General features: G+C 41.0%; 1 protein-coding gene across 1 annotated transcript in view; it reads right to left on the reverse strand.

The window, feature by feature from the left end:
• UBR1 (ubiquitin protein ligase E3 component n-recognin 1) overlaps window positions 1–15,026 on the reverse strand; it is a 137,337-nt gene that overhangs the window by 7,968 nt on the left and 114,343 nt on the right. Inside the window, exons 42-45 of the mRNA XM_023514258.1 lie at window positions 12,369–12,477; window positions 9,048–9,104; window positions 6,527–6,604; window positions 494–664 (exon numbers count right to left, since the gene is read on the reverse strand). Of these exons, the coding sequence (XP_023370026.1) occupies window positions 494–664; window positions 6,527–6,604; window positions 9,048–9,104; window positions 12,369–12,477 (415 nt within the window). The remainder of the gene's footprint in view (window positions 1–493; window positions 665–6,526; window positions 6,605–9,047; window positions 9,105–12,368; window positions 12,478–15,026) is intronic.

The following is a 15,026-nucleotide window of genomic DNA, read 5'->3' on the forward strand; positions in this document are numbered from 1 at the left end:
TTTTAATGGAGACAGAATCTCACTATGTTGTTCTTGGTAGAATTGTGAACTCTTGGTGTCACAGTTCATAGCAACCTCCAACTCTTGGGCTTAAGCGAGTCTCTTGCCTCAGCCTCCCAAGTAGCTGGGACAACAGGCACCTGCCACAACGCCTGGCTATATTTTTGTTGCAGTTGTCATTGTTGTTTAGCAGGCCCAGGCTGGGTTCTAATCCGCCTGCCTCTACCCACTGAGCTATGGGTACTGAGCCATGTCTGGATAGTTTTTGTAGTAGAGATGGGGTCTCACTCTTGCCCAGGGTGGTCTTGAACTTCTGAGCTAAGGTGATCCACCTGTCTTGGCCTGCCAAAGTGCTAGGATTATAGGTATGAGCCGCCATGCCCAGCCTATTCTCTAACTTCTGATTGATCATTTCTTATCAACATACTGGCCTCCAGATTGGATCCAGATTCCCTACGTTCATTATACAGCTTCCAGAACACTCGCGACTCACTTTAGGAATATGCAGACTCCAGCTCCACAGTGAAGTGCATGAAAAATGCAAGCTCCAACCTCTTCCCCATTAACGATTTCTTGACAGCAAATGTTCTGAGAACATAGTATAGCCCCACAGAAAAGACAGAGGACAGGATGTTTTCGCTCATCATCTGCAGACCGCGGGCACCTCAAAAGAGAAGAAAACATTCAGTATTGGGGGGAAAAAAAACAAAAAAAGCACCATACATTTGGTTAGAAATAAAATATGTTATTTTCCCACTGGCCCTTTTCCAGCAAAGAAACCTCTAAATATAAGGAAGACATTTAATTAGATGATTCCTCTTTAATACTGCCCCCAAGAGGAGTTAATGAAAAATCTTCTCATTAATGCATAGTAAGAAAATCTATTATTATATGCATGTTGTCCTGATAATTCTCATAAAGTATGATGATTAAATATTCATTGAGATGAGATTCATTTAAAAAAGCTAGTCTTCAGCAGGGTGCAATGGTTCACACCTATAATCCCAACAGTTGGGAGGCCAAGGCAGGTGGACTGCCTGAGCTCATAGGTTCAAGACCAGCCTGAGCCACAGCAAGAGACCTCATCTCTAAAAATAGCTGGGCATTGTGGCGGGTGCCTATAGTCCCAGCTACTTAAGAGAATTGCTTAAGTCCGAGAGTTTGAGGTTGCAGTAAGCTATGATGCCATTGAACTCTATCAATGGTGACAAAGTGAGACTCTGTCTGGAAAAAAAAAAAAAAAAAGAAAGCCAGTCTTCATCTGACATGCCCAATTTACAATCAACTGCCTCTCCTGTATTGGTTTAGTCAATCTTGTGTCCTCAGTGTGGAAGGAATATGATCTTGTAGGTGTGCGCCTATTAAAAAAAAACTGGAGCCTGGACATAGTGGCTCATACCTATAATCCTAGCACTTTGGGACACTGAGATAAGAAGACTGCTTGAGGCCAGGAGTTTGAGACAAGTCTGAGTAACATAGCAAGACCTCATCCCTAAAAATAAACCAATAACAACAAAAAACCTAAAGAATTAGCTACGTATGGTGTGAACACCTATAGTCCCAGCTACTCAGGAAGCTGAGGCAGGAAGATTGCTTGAGGCTTGGAGTATGACGTTGCAGTGACCTAGGCTGACATCACTGCACTCTAGTCTAGGAGAAGATCAAGATTCTGTCTAGGGAGGTTAGAAGAAAAGACAAGAAAACAACAAAAAGATTATTGTAATACAGATCTAAACACATTCCCTCCATTTCTTTGAAATACTGAGATCTTTAGGGTTGAAAGACTGTAGCCTTTGAGGTAGCCCGCTCTTCCATCTGGAAATCATAGCAAGTCCTAGAAAAGAAAAAGTGGCTCGGCACCTGTGGCTCAAGTGGCTAAGGTGCCAGCCACATACACCTAAGGTGGCGGGTTCGAATCCAGCCCAGACCCGCCAAACAACGATTTCTGCAACCAAAAAATAGCCTGGCGTTGTGGCGGGTGCCTGTGGTCCCAGCTACTTTGGAGGCGGAGGCAGGAGACTCGCTTGAGCCCAGGAGTTGGAGGTTGCTGTGAGCTGTAATGCCATGGCACTCTACCCAGGGGGACAGCTTGAGGCTCTGTCTCAAAAAAAAAAAAAAAAGAAAGAAAAGAAAAGAAAAAGTGACAGCATTGACTTCCTTGAACCAAGTCATAGTATACTGAGAGCTGACTATTTTACATAGTGGTATGTGGGAAGCTTGCTCTAATGCCCCCTAAAGGGAGACAATGATTGTTTTTTTTTTTTTTTGAGACAGTCTCACTATTTTGCCCTCAGTAGAGTGCTGCAGCATCACAGCTCACAGCAACCTCGAACTCTTGGGCTTAAGCAATTCTCTTGCCTCAGCCTTCCAAGTAGCTGGGACTAGAGGCATAACACCCAGCTATTTTTCTGTTGTAGTTATCATTGCTGTGTAGCAGGTCCTGGTGTACGTGGAGGGTGCCCTAACCACTGAGCGATGGGTGCTGAGCCGAGACAATGATTTTTTAAAAGGAGGTTCCCATGCTCTACCTATCTCTGGTTTATAATGTACACAATGGTAAACATCAAGAATTCCTTAATTTGGGCAGTAAAAAATAAATGCAACCAGAGGAGAGATCCAACTAGGCTAGGCCCACATTAGGGTCAGAATAAAGAACAACAAAAAGAATCTCCACTAGGGCACTGACAGTTTATTCTCCAATCCCCAGTTTCTCAGGCAAGATTTAAAAAACCCAGAGAGCAGAGGGTATCTATGAAGAGGCACTCCATTCCTGTTTCCTGTACCTGTGGGGAATACTTATACTTCTTGGGGGTGGCACTAAACACAATTACAACCCTTTTTGGGTAAAGCCAACATCATCTTTTACCTTAAGTATAGGACGGCTGAGTTTGAGTCATCAGCCATCCCACAGAGGAAAAGGGGGCAAGTTGCCTAAGGTACAGTAACAGAACAGCCACCCTCCCAACACCAGGGATGGTTCAGTCTAAATGGAAGTTGTAGTGACAATAAAACTGGAAGAGATCATGGGACTTATCTTTATTCTTTTTTTTCTTGAGACAGAATCTTACTGTCACCCTGGGTCGAGTGCTATAGCATCATAGCTCATAGCAATCTCAAACTCTTGCACTTGAGCAATCCTGTTGCCTCAGTCCTCCTGAGTAGCTGCAACGACAGGCATCCACCACAACACCCAGGTAGTTTTTCTATTTTTAGTAGAGATGGTGTCTTGTTCTTGCTCAGGCTGGTCTCGAACTCCTGAGCTCAAGCATTCCACCTACCTTAGCCTTCCAGAATGCTAGGATTACTAGCATGAGCCACAGTGCCGGGCCACTTAATCTTTATTCTCATGTGAAAGCAATTAAGTAGTAATATTATCCAGGAGGATATTCACTGTCATTAAATACTAACACTTTTCTCCGGTACCCCTAGGTACCAAAAATCTGATACTCTTTAAGGAAGATAAGACTTAACTCACTAGGCTTCTGTAGTAGCAATGCAGCCCTAAGATCAGGACAATCATTGAATTTAGAGCTAGAGCCAATCTTTGAAATTATCTAGCTCATTTTTTGAGGGTTGAAAGGTAAAGTGACTTAACCATTCTTTTAGTTGGCTGACTAGAAAGGGGTCTACAACATCAAGTTCACTTTTATCTGGTAAAAGAAGCTGAAGTGTGAGCTCTCAAGCCCCTACTGGGCCAGTTAATCCCCCTGCCTTCATGGCTTAAAGCAATGGTTATGCCTAAAAAGAAAATTTCGTTAGTCATCCTGCAGGGCAGTGATTCTCAGAGTGAGAACTGCTCTGAGAGGTCTTCAGACCTCAAAATGATCCTAATCTTTTTCTCTGTTTCCTTCAAGTGACAGCAAGTTATTTAACATGTGACTAAGGATTGCTATGCCAAGACAGTGAATTAGAGTTACTAACTAGTAACTTTATTTTTTTTTTTAGAGACAGAGTCTTAGTTTGTTGCCCTCGTAGAGTGCCGCGGTGTCATTGCACACAGCAACCTCAAACTCTTGGGCGCAAGTGCTTCTCTTGCCTCAGCCTTTAAAATAGCTGGGACTACAGGTGCCTGCCACAACAGTAGGCTATTTTTTAGAGACAAGGTCTCACTCTGGCTCAGCTGGTCACAAACCTGTGAGCTCAGGCAATCCACCTGCCTTGGCCTCCCAGAGTGCTAGGATTATAGGCGTCAGACATCACATGTGGCCTAACTAGTAACTTCAAAACAAAATGTAAGTTTATGTTTTGAGATAGCGCCTTCAGGCAGTGGGTTGCCTAGGCAGGGCATGGCAGCGAGGAGCCTGGGGAGTAGCAGTGTCTCTGATCAGCGGGATCCATGGTTGCCTCTTCTTCACTCTGTTAAGTGGAAGTTTATCTTCCAGACTGAGGAGGAGCTCAAACTGACCTAAATTCCCAAAGAAAAGTTTCTTCAAGCTACAGCTATCAGTCACTGACATTTCAGGAGGCTGTGGGGCAATGTAGGGAAATTAAAAATTGAATCTGAAGAATTTAAGGAAAACTGGCAGCACCAAGTGGTTAATCAGGCACTAAAAGAAGAAACCAAAAGTATGCAGGGATTTTGGATATAGTTACCTCCATCCCCAACCACTGACCATGCCTTGGCTGTGTAGATGCTCCTGCTTAAAACTTTGGATGAACTTGACTGATATCATTCTTCCCCAAGCATTTGCCAAAAAAAATTTATCTATTTTGTTCATAAGACATTTCCATATTGTAATTATAGAAGATATATTATCTATTTAGATGTTACTAAAGCCTTGGATTCTTTCAATTTGGAAAAAGGACGTTTTATCATCAAAAAATAATCATTAAAGTCTTGAACAGGCTTTGATTTTCAGCCTGCTGAGGTTCTTGTCCTTTAATTACAAATTACTACTTCCACATCATCATTATCAGTGTGGTTTGCTATGGGAGGTGATGTGATACCACTTGAGTGTCCAGGATACATAAATGCATCAAGGAGTTTGGGCTTATTATTTTCTTTTTTTGCAGTTTTTTGGCTGGGGCTGGGCTTGAACTCGCCACTTCTGGCATATGGGGCCGGGGCCCTACTCCTTTGAGCCATACGCACCGCGCAAGGGCTTATTATTTTCAAGACATAATGCATTGTGGTTCAAATATGAGATATTCACATCCCAATGGCTAGCAGACATGAGTATATTTCCTCATGAATTATATGTCACATGAGTGACATTTCATTGGTGGTGTGCTGGTCATGAATTTATACTATTCAAATAACTTACATCATATTATGGCAATATAAGTATAATAAAAATTATTTTTAACTTACAGGATATTATTTTATTATATAGAAACATGTTTATGTTTCTTATGTTTTTCCCTTATAAAAGTAACTAATAGGTGATTTACATATGATGTTAATATTGAGTAACTGTATATTGTAACTTATTTTGCTTCTTACCAGTCTTTGCAATCATCCAATTCTTTGTCCACTAGAAATGATCAGTGAAAAGGGTGAGGGAGATAAAAACAAAGTGTGAGAACCACTGCTTCAGGGTGGTTCTGATTAAGGTGGGAGAGAATCACTGGTGGCAAAAAAGCCTAAAGTGATGTGTGCCACTCCCAGGATCTAGGGGTGAACCTGAGTCATGATGCTATTACTTATTTTCCTGTTATAATGAGCTTCTACATAAAATTTTGCTTGAAAAATGGGTTCTTGTAGCTTAAAAAAACTGAGGATTTAAATCATACAGGATGGAAGTGTAGGAAGCTCCAGAAATTGGTCCCTCTAATAAAACAACTATTGAGCTGCAAGAACTGTCTAAAGCAACTATTTTGGAATTTTAGAGAGTAGTGAAATATAGCATCCAGGGGGTGCTTGATAAAGGAAGAGGCTGGTAAATTTTGGTGACTTTTGGCATTTTGTTTAGTGACTATGATTCTCTATCCCTCAAGCCCCTTGGCTGGTAGCCATAGGGATGCTGCTTTTTTTCCTTGTGTGGCTTGCTTATGCAGGGCAAAAGAGTTGTGTGTTTATCACTGAGAGGCTGGTAAAGATGTGAACAAACAGGAGTCCTCATATATTGCTGGTGAGAACAAAGTATTGATACATGCTACAACTGGGATAAATCTCAAAAACATGCTAACTGAAAGAAGCCAGATATAAAAGTTACAATTAGTAAGATTCCTTTCTCATAATATATCCGGAATAGGAAAATTCATAGAGACAGACAGTAGACTGTAGGACATCAGCAGATAGAAGATGAGGGGAATGGAAGAGATTTTTTTTTTCAGTAGGGCAATGAAAATGTTGAAACTAGAGAGGCGGTGGTTGCACAGCATTGTGAATACACTAAATACCACTAAGTTGTACACGGTTATTATTGTACGTTATGTGGTACACCTCAATTTAAAAAAATGACAATCACCATTATAAAAAATGCCCAATGGTCGCTTAAAAGTAAAATTGTTAGTGGTGTATACCAAGTACAAGTTCAGAAAAAGATTTAAGATAAAATCATACACACACACTCACACTTCTTACCTGAAATGAGAAGCTTGATTTAGGAGGCAACTATAGTCATCAGGAAGCTCTATCAAACTATTTCTTTTTCTAGGGTACCTAGAAACATAATTTAAAAGGCAATTTTATTTTGGGGTAAACAGGCCAAAATCAAATATTGATCAAGAAGATGGAAAGAAAAATGGCTTAAAAATAATAAAAGGATCTTTATTTTCAATTCAAAGTAATTCCCACTATTAACTAAATAAAATCTAAACTTCTCCCAGCTTAAGATTTCAAAGCTTTCATTAGCTGTCTTCCTTTTCAAACTTAATTATGTAAACATGAAAGAGGTAAAGTCTCCATCTTTCTTTATGGCTGCATAGTATTCCATGGTGTACATGTACCACAATTTATTGATCCATTTGTGGATCGATAACGAAGAAAATGACATAAAGGCTATGTTAACCAGTTTGATGAAAATATTTCAAATTGTGTATGAAAACACCACACTGTACACATGATTGCATTGATGTACACAGCTATCATTTAATTAAAAAAAAGAATAAAAGAATACTATCAACAACAACAAAAAACTTAATTATGACTGTTTCCTAAGACTTAACTGTTCTAGTACCCTAAACTCTCTGACACTTGATATTTGTAAATGAGGGATAAATATATTTCAGTCAAGAGCATCAAAATATCTTAACACAATAATCAGGTAAATGAGGTAAAAGCTTTGTTGATTGGTTTGATGTAACCATGTCAGACTGTATAAAAAACCCCCAACACATTGTACCCCAAATATGCATAAATATATTCATGATTTATGTGTATTTGACTTTTTTTTTTTTTTTTTGGAGACAAAGCCTCAAGCTGTCCCCCTGGGTAGAGTGCCATGGCCTCACAGCTCACAGCAACCTCCAACTCCTGGGCTCAAGCGAGTCTCCTGCCTCCGCCTCCCAAGTAGCTGGGACAACAGGCGCCCGCCACAACGCCCGGCTATTTTTTGGTTGCAGCCGTTATTATTGTTTTGGCAGGCCCGGGCTGGATTCGAACCCTCCACCTTAGGTGTATGTGGCTGGTGCCTTAGCCACTTGAGCCACAGGTGCCAAGCCGTGTATTTGACTTAATTAAAAAAAAAAAAAGAGCACAGCATCAATTTAATAACAGATTCTCAGGGAAAACGGAGAAATATTGAATTAAATGATTAAAAGGCTCACACTGATTAAATAAATGTTAATATGAATATTAGTATCAAGGACTCAAACGACCCAAACTTACAGAGCTGTTGAATACTGAATGAGACACTGAAGTGAAACATAATACACTTAGTACTTAACACATATACTTGCAAATGTTATTCATTCCCGCCACACCTGAGATGATAAAAGATCATATGAATATGGGAAATTCTTTCCTCAAACTCCAATCAATTTAAATTCCATAGTTCTTTCCTTCATCTTCAATACATTGTCTGCCTGTATTTAGGGCAACTATACTTTTTTTTTTTTTTTGAGACAAAGTTTTGCTTTTGTTACCAACACTAGAATGCAGTAGCATCATCACAGCTTACTGCAACTCCTGGGCTCAAGCGATCCTCCTGCCTCAAACTCCAGAGTAGCTGAGACTACAGGCACACACCATCATGCCTGGCTAATTTTTTCTACTTTTGGTAGAGTTGGGGTATCACTTTTGCCAAGGCTGGTTTCAAACTCCTGAGATCAACTGGTTCTATCCCTTTAGCCTCCCAGTGTGGTAGGATTACAGGTGTGAGCCACCATATATGGTCATACCATTTACTGAGCAAACTCAGATTTTTATTTATTTATTTATTTTGAGACAGAGTTTTACTCTATTGCCCCTAGCTAGGGTACTGGTCATACCATTTACTGAGCAAACTCAGATTTTTATTTATTTATTTTGAGACAGAGTTTTACTCTATTGCCCCTAGCTAAGGTACTGGTCATACCATTTACTGAGCAAACACAGATTTTTATTTATTTATTTATTTTGAGACAGAGTTTCACTCTATTGCCCCTAGCTAGGGTACTCTGGTATCATCCTAGCTGACAGCAACCTCAGACTCTTGGACTGAAGTCATCTCTCTGCCTCAGCATCCCAAGTAGCTGGGACTATAGGCACCCACCACAATGCCCAGCTACCTTTTCTATTTTTAGTAGTGATGGAGTTTCACTCTTGCTCACCCTCGTCTTGAACTCCTGAGCTCAACCGATGCCCCCCTAGGCATCCCAAAGTGCTGAGATTACAGGTGTGAGCTACTGCGCCCAGCCCTCCTTTGCCTTGTGATAGGCATACACCAGCTGAAGAGGAGCTAGGGGCTTCCGAAGAGGAGCTGGGGGCTTCTATCAAGTTAAGAGGCAAATGATAGTCATTCTAACAGAAAAACAGTTGTAGGGAGAATCTGATTTCTGGCAAAGACCTAACAGAAATGTACTGAGTGAGTATAAAGAAGACAAACTAGAAAGCATGCTCAACTAACTACTTCAGGAAACACAATTTGCGGATGGGGGTAAAAGGATTAAGTAGTAAAACCAACCTGACCACAGTGCTTTTTTGCTTCAAACAGTTTAGTAAGGCGTGATCTGTGCACCATCTGTATGTGAAGCCAAGAGAAAAAGCAGATAGTCAGTTTCAGAATAATATTTGTCAATGAGCCATTCTCTCCAATTATTTCTGCCCTTTCTGTGTTCCCCTTCTATATTTACCTTACATCATGCCCCTTTCGCCTCCTTTTCTTTTTTGTGTCTATTTTTTCCCTCTCTTATTAATTAATTTTGTTCTTGCTAAAAAACAGAAACCAGTTCAAGTTTACAAGAGAGAATTTCCCAGGAAGTGGCAATAAAAGTAACAGGGGTGCTGAGAAGCCAAACATGAGACAAAAATGCAAGGCAATCTCAAGATCACCACTCCCCCAGGCTGGAAGAACAAAAGGAAACAATATTATTGGAACCCAGGGGCTAGAGTCACCAGTGGGATACTGGAATCACAGGCTTATCTGATAGGAACTAGAGCCATAGGAAAGTCACAACCACTGCCAGAGATGCCCTGCAAGGCAGAGAGAGGTAGCTTGAATACTCAGGCTTTTCCTTTCTTCCTGGCCTCCAAAATCCTGCCAGTGCCTCCCACTGGCTAAACCTGGGCAGAAGCCAGCTGATAAGGGAGATAAGGAAATATGGCCTGTGAAGGGTCATTTCCCTGCAATACAGAGCAGAGACAGAAGAGGAAAGACTATGAGGCAAGCAAGCAGGGCCAGGAATGGTACAAAAGGCAAGGACTTTTACTTTCAAAGTTTGAAGTTTTAGTACTTGACTAAACTAGAGTAACAAGTTTAAAACCTACCTATTCCAAGAATATACAAGCAAAATTAGCAAACCTACTGTGATTATGCACAACACAAAGCATAATAGTGATTTTTAAAAAACAATTCATTTTGACCACACTAGAGATCAGAATATCTCATGAGAAATGAGGAAGAAGAGAAAAGAATCTGACCCAGAGAACCTAGTGCACAGGAAAGGTGGCAGGAGACAGAGGCCGACATTCACACAAATCCTCACCTGGGCATGTGGAGAAAAAGATAATGATTACGGAAAAAGGAGAAAGAAAGAGGCAGAAAAGTATGGAGACTGACGGAAATCTTGGGGAAAATCAAGTAAGAGTAACGTAGTGAGAAGTGATTATAAACATGATGGGAAACGGTGCAAAGACAGAGTAAGGAGACTAGAGGTTAGAAGGGTTGACATGACCAGGAGGGCTGGTGAATAATGGTGTGGAAAGTTTTTATGAAAGCACACATTTCTCTCTGTGAAGTTTAACTGATACATCTTGGATCTACCACATGACCTTCTCTCCTCAGTCACCTCCTGAGATGTGTGCTACCATGTGAGAAGTGTTCCTGCTCTGGATACAGCTCCAATGTGGGTTCTTTTAATTTTTTGTTTTTAATTGTTGGGGAATCATTCAGGGTACAATGAGCCAGGTTACACTGCTTGCGTTTGCTGGGTAAAGTCCATCTATTAATAGTGTTCTGCCCCCAAAAGGTGTGTTACACACTGTGGCTCCACACCCCCAGCCCTTCTTCCCTCTTTCCCCTCCGTCCACCATGTATTAGCATCAATTGTCCTCATATCAGAATTGAGTACATTGGATTCTTGCTTCTCCATTCTTGTGATGCTTTATTAAGAAGAATGTATTTCAACTCCATCCAAAATTAACACAAAAGATGTAAAGTCACCATCATTTTTAGTGGCTATATAGTATTCCATGGTATACATACACCACAGCTTGTTAATCCATTCCTGGATTGGTGGGCATTTAGGTTGCTTCCACAATTTGGCAATTGCAAATTGAGCTGCAATAAACAGTGTAGTGCAAATGTCCTTATGATAAAATGATTTTTTGTTTTTCTGGGTAGATGCCCAATAATGGGATTGCAGGATCGAATGGGAGATCTAGTTTGAGTTCTTCGAGGAGTCTCCATATTCCCTTCCAAAAGGGTTGTATTAGTTTGCAGTCCCACCAGCAGTTAAAAGTGTTCCCTTCTCTCCACAACCATGCCAGCATCTGCAGCTTTGAGACTTTGTGATGCGGGCTATTCTCACTGGGATTAGATGGTATCCCAGGGTGGTTTTGATTTGCAGTTTTCTGGTAATTTAAAAAAAAATTTTTTTTTTCTTTCAGTTTTTGGCCAGGGCTTGGTTTGAACTCACCACCTCGCCCTACTCCTTTGAGCCACAGGCACCGCCCTAATTTTTTTTTTTAAGAGACAAAGTCTCACTTTATCACCCTTAGTAGAGTGCCATGGCGTCACAGCTCACAGCAACATCCAACTCCTGGGCTCAGGCAATTATCTTGCCTCAGCCTCCCAAGTAGCTGAGACTACAGGTACCCACCACAAGCCCGGCTATTTTTTTGTTGCAGTCTGGGCGGGGCTGTGTTTGAACCTGCCACCCTTGGTATATTGGGCTGATGCCCTACCCACTGAGCCACAGGTGCTGCCTGGTTCTTTTAAATTTTTTTTTTTTTTTTTTTTTTGAGACAGAGTCTCACTATGCTGCCCTCAGTAGAGTGCTATGGCATCACAGCTCACAGCAACCTCAAATTCTTGGGCTTAAGCAAGTCTCTTGCCTCAGCCTCCCAAGTAGCTGGGACTATAGGTGCCTATCACAATACCCAACTATTTTTTTGTTGCAGTTATCATTTTTACTTAGCTGGCCTAGTCTAGGCTCAAACCTGCCACCTTTAGTGTATGTGGCTGGTATCATAACCACTGTGCTACAGGCACCAAGCCTTTTTTTTTTTTTTTCTTCTCACTTGAGACAAGGTCTTAAGCTGTCACAGCTCACAGCAACCTCAAACTCTTGGCCTTAAGCAATTCTCTTGCCTCAACTTTCCAAGTAGCTGGGACTACAGGTGCCCGCCACAACACCTGGCTATTTTTGTTACAGTTGCCACTGCTGTTTTAGCTGGTCAGAGCAGGGTTCTAACCCGCCACCCTCGGTATATAGGACTAGCAGCCTACCCACTGAGCCACAGGTGCCCGGTTCTTTTAATGTTTAATCGTGACTTTATACCTGTTAGCAACATTCTCTCCTAACCCACCTTTACAACTGGTATGAGAAACCAGGTGTGGGTAAAATAAGTAAAATGAATGGTAGTCATGGCAGAGCAAGCAGAAATTCCAGGTCCCTGGGGCTGCTAGTTTTATCTCCATACCTTAAGTGTATGAACATAAATTAGCAATCTTTTGTTTTGCCCTTTAATCAATGCCAATCAATCTAAAAGCTTAGCAAGTAATTGTAATTTAAAATTCGCAAACTATATAATAACCCACCAATGATATTTTACCCCATAGTACCTCTGGAGCAAGGGCCGTACAGTATCCCAATACTCCTGGAAGAGCAGGAACAAATTTGTGGGTAAAGATAGATAGCTACAAAGTGCACTGAACTCTCCTTCTGCAGAATCTGCAAGAGAATAAAAATACATTTAATAAGCTTATTATTCTTACCTGGTCAATCAATAGAATTTCTTCATTGTTTACGTTCATTTCTATAATCTCTCTATATGGAGTATATTTGGTACTCTATGAAACCAGGGGTGGCACATAATCCAGAGATCCTCTTAAAACATAAATCTGATTGAGTCATTCTCCTGCTCAGCTAGCATCACACTTAGAATTAAAGTACAGTATAATACAAAGTCCTATGTGATCTGCCCCTGGCTGCCTCTTGAATCTCATATACTTTTGCTCTCCCCCTCTTAATTAGGCTTCAGACATACTCACATCTTTACTGTTTTTTGACTATGCCAACCAAAGCCTCTGCATTTATCATATCTTCTCCTTAGGAATACTCCTCCTTCAGTTCAATCCCATCCACGCAGCTCTTTGTTCAATGTCTCCTTCCCAGAAAAGCCTTCCATGACTACTTATCTCCAAGATCTCCCCACTTTGCCCAGTATTATTTTTGTGACCTGCTTTATTTTTCTTTGCAGCATTTGTCATCATGATATTATATTATATATATTTATCTGTTTGCTCAAATTTGGTCTCCTTCCAATAAAGGAATTTTATTTTATTCACTGCTATATTGTAGCAACTACTAGATAAATAAATAAATGATTGTTGGGCTGGGTGCAGTAGTTCACATCTGTAATCCTAGCACTCTGGGAGGCTGAGAGGGTGGACTGCCTGAGTTCCAGGTTCAAGATGAGCATGAGCCAGAGCGAGACCTCATCTCTGAAAAACAGCTGGGCATTGTGGCAGGCGCCTATAATACCAGCTACTTGGAGGATGAGGTAAGAGAATCATTTGACCCCAAGAGTTTGAGGGTGCTATGAGCTATGATGACATAGCACTCTACTGAGGGCGACAAAATGAGACTGTCAAAAACAAAAACAAAAACCCGTAATTGTTTTGTGTGTGCAAAGAACAGATTTGTACTGGCAACTACTTGGAAGGTGGCATCCTATTTTATGTAGAACCATGACCTATATCAAATAAAGGTAACCTGGTCATATTATTCTGAAAAGGACAAAAGAATAAATCCAAGTTATCTTGGTGGCTTTACCAAAAATTAAAGATTTTTGATTTTTACCCAAAGCACATGGAAGCTGTCTCTACTTTGGTCTAAATTTAGAGGCAAGTAAATGAGAAAGAAAATGATCCTGTTGGTTAAATTTACATGATCTTGGTTGTTTCTGATAAGCCTTCATCCAGGAGCATTTAAATTCCTTAATATTTTCAAAATTCAAATAACTAAGTATACAGTGAAGTCTTCCTCCTACCTAGACAAACAGTTCTCTTATGTAAAGTAACCAGTGTTTCCAGTTATAGTGTAGTTTCTAATTACTTGTATAGCCTATCCAGTTATATCCTTTTTTTTTTTTAATAACTATGATCACCATCATCTTTATTTGGGTTTCTGCCTGCTGCTCCCTGGAATCCTGGGATGAGGTGGGAATGATCGCAAGGTGTGGGGCAAGAGAGGCTTTCATTCAGTTTTTGTTTCTTATGGAGACAAAAATCTCACTCTGCTGCCTAGGTTAGAGTGCCATGGCATCAGCTTAGCTCACAGAAACTTCAAACTCTTGGGTTCAGGCAAACCTCCTACATCAGCCTCCAAGTGCCGGGACAATAGATGCTTGTCATAGCACCCAGCTAGTTTTTCTATCTTTAGTAGAGATATAGTCTCACTTTGCTCAGGCTAGAAGTTACATTCTTCATGCAGGCATTTTATAAGCTCAAGCACATAAACTATATACACATATAGGAGTCAAAGGTAAGTCTTATAGATTATGAAGCTAATCTGGTTTTTGGCCTTACCTTTAACCTACACTAGGGCAGGGGCACACATGTTTGAAGCGAACACAGCTGAAAGAGATGGGGAGTGGAGAAGTAATTTTGCCTGCTCTAACCTTGGTTGTTTTTTTTTTTTGAGACACTGTCTTAAGCTGTTGCCCTGGGTAGAGTGCCATGGTGTCACAGCTCACAGCAACCTCAATCTCTTGGGTTTAAGCAATTCTCTTGCCTCAGCTGCCCAAGTAGCTGGGACTACAGGCGCCTGCCATAACACCCAGCTATTTTTTGGTTGTAATTGTCATTGCTGTTTGGCAGGCCTGGGCTGGATTTGAACCCGCCAGTTCTGGTGTATGTGGCTGGTGCCCTAGCCACTGAGCTACAGGCGCTGAGTCTAACCTTGTATTCTTGATCTTATTTAAGACAGTCTCACTTTATCACCCTCATCCTACAGTGCTGTGGTGTGATACCTCACCTCAAACTGGGCTCAAGCAATCCTCTTGCCTTGGTCTCCCAAGTAGCTGGGACTACAGGCACTTGCCATAATGCCTGACTAGTTTTTTCTAGTTTTAGTAGAGACAGGGTCTCTCACTCTTGCTCAGACTGGTCTCAAACTCCTGAGCTCAAATGATTCGTCCACCTTGGCCTCCCAGAGGGCTAGGATTATAAGCGTGAGCCACCATGCTCGGCCTTGTAATCTTTTTTTTTTTTTTTTTT

The sequence above is a fragment of the Otolemur garnettii genome, unplaced genomic scaffold, assembly GCF_000181295.1.
Source record: "Otolemur garnettii isolate 467f Iridium unplaced genomic scaffold, OtoGar3 scaffold00050, whole genome shotgun sequence".
Lineage (NCBI taxonomy): Eukaryota > Metazoa > Chordata > Mammalia > Primates > Galagidae > Otolemur > Otolemur garnettii.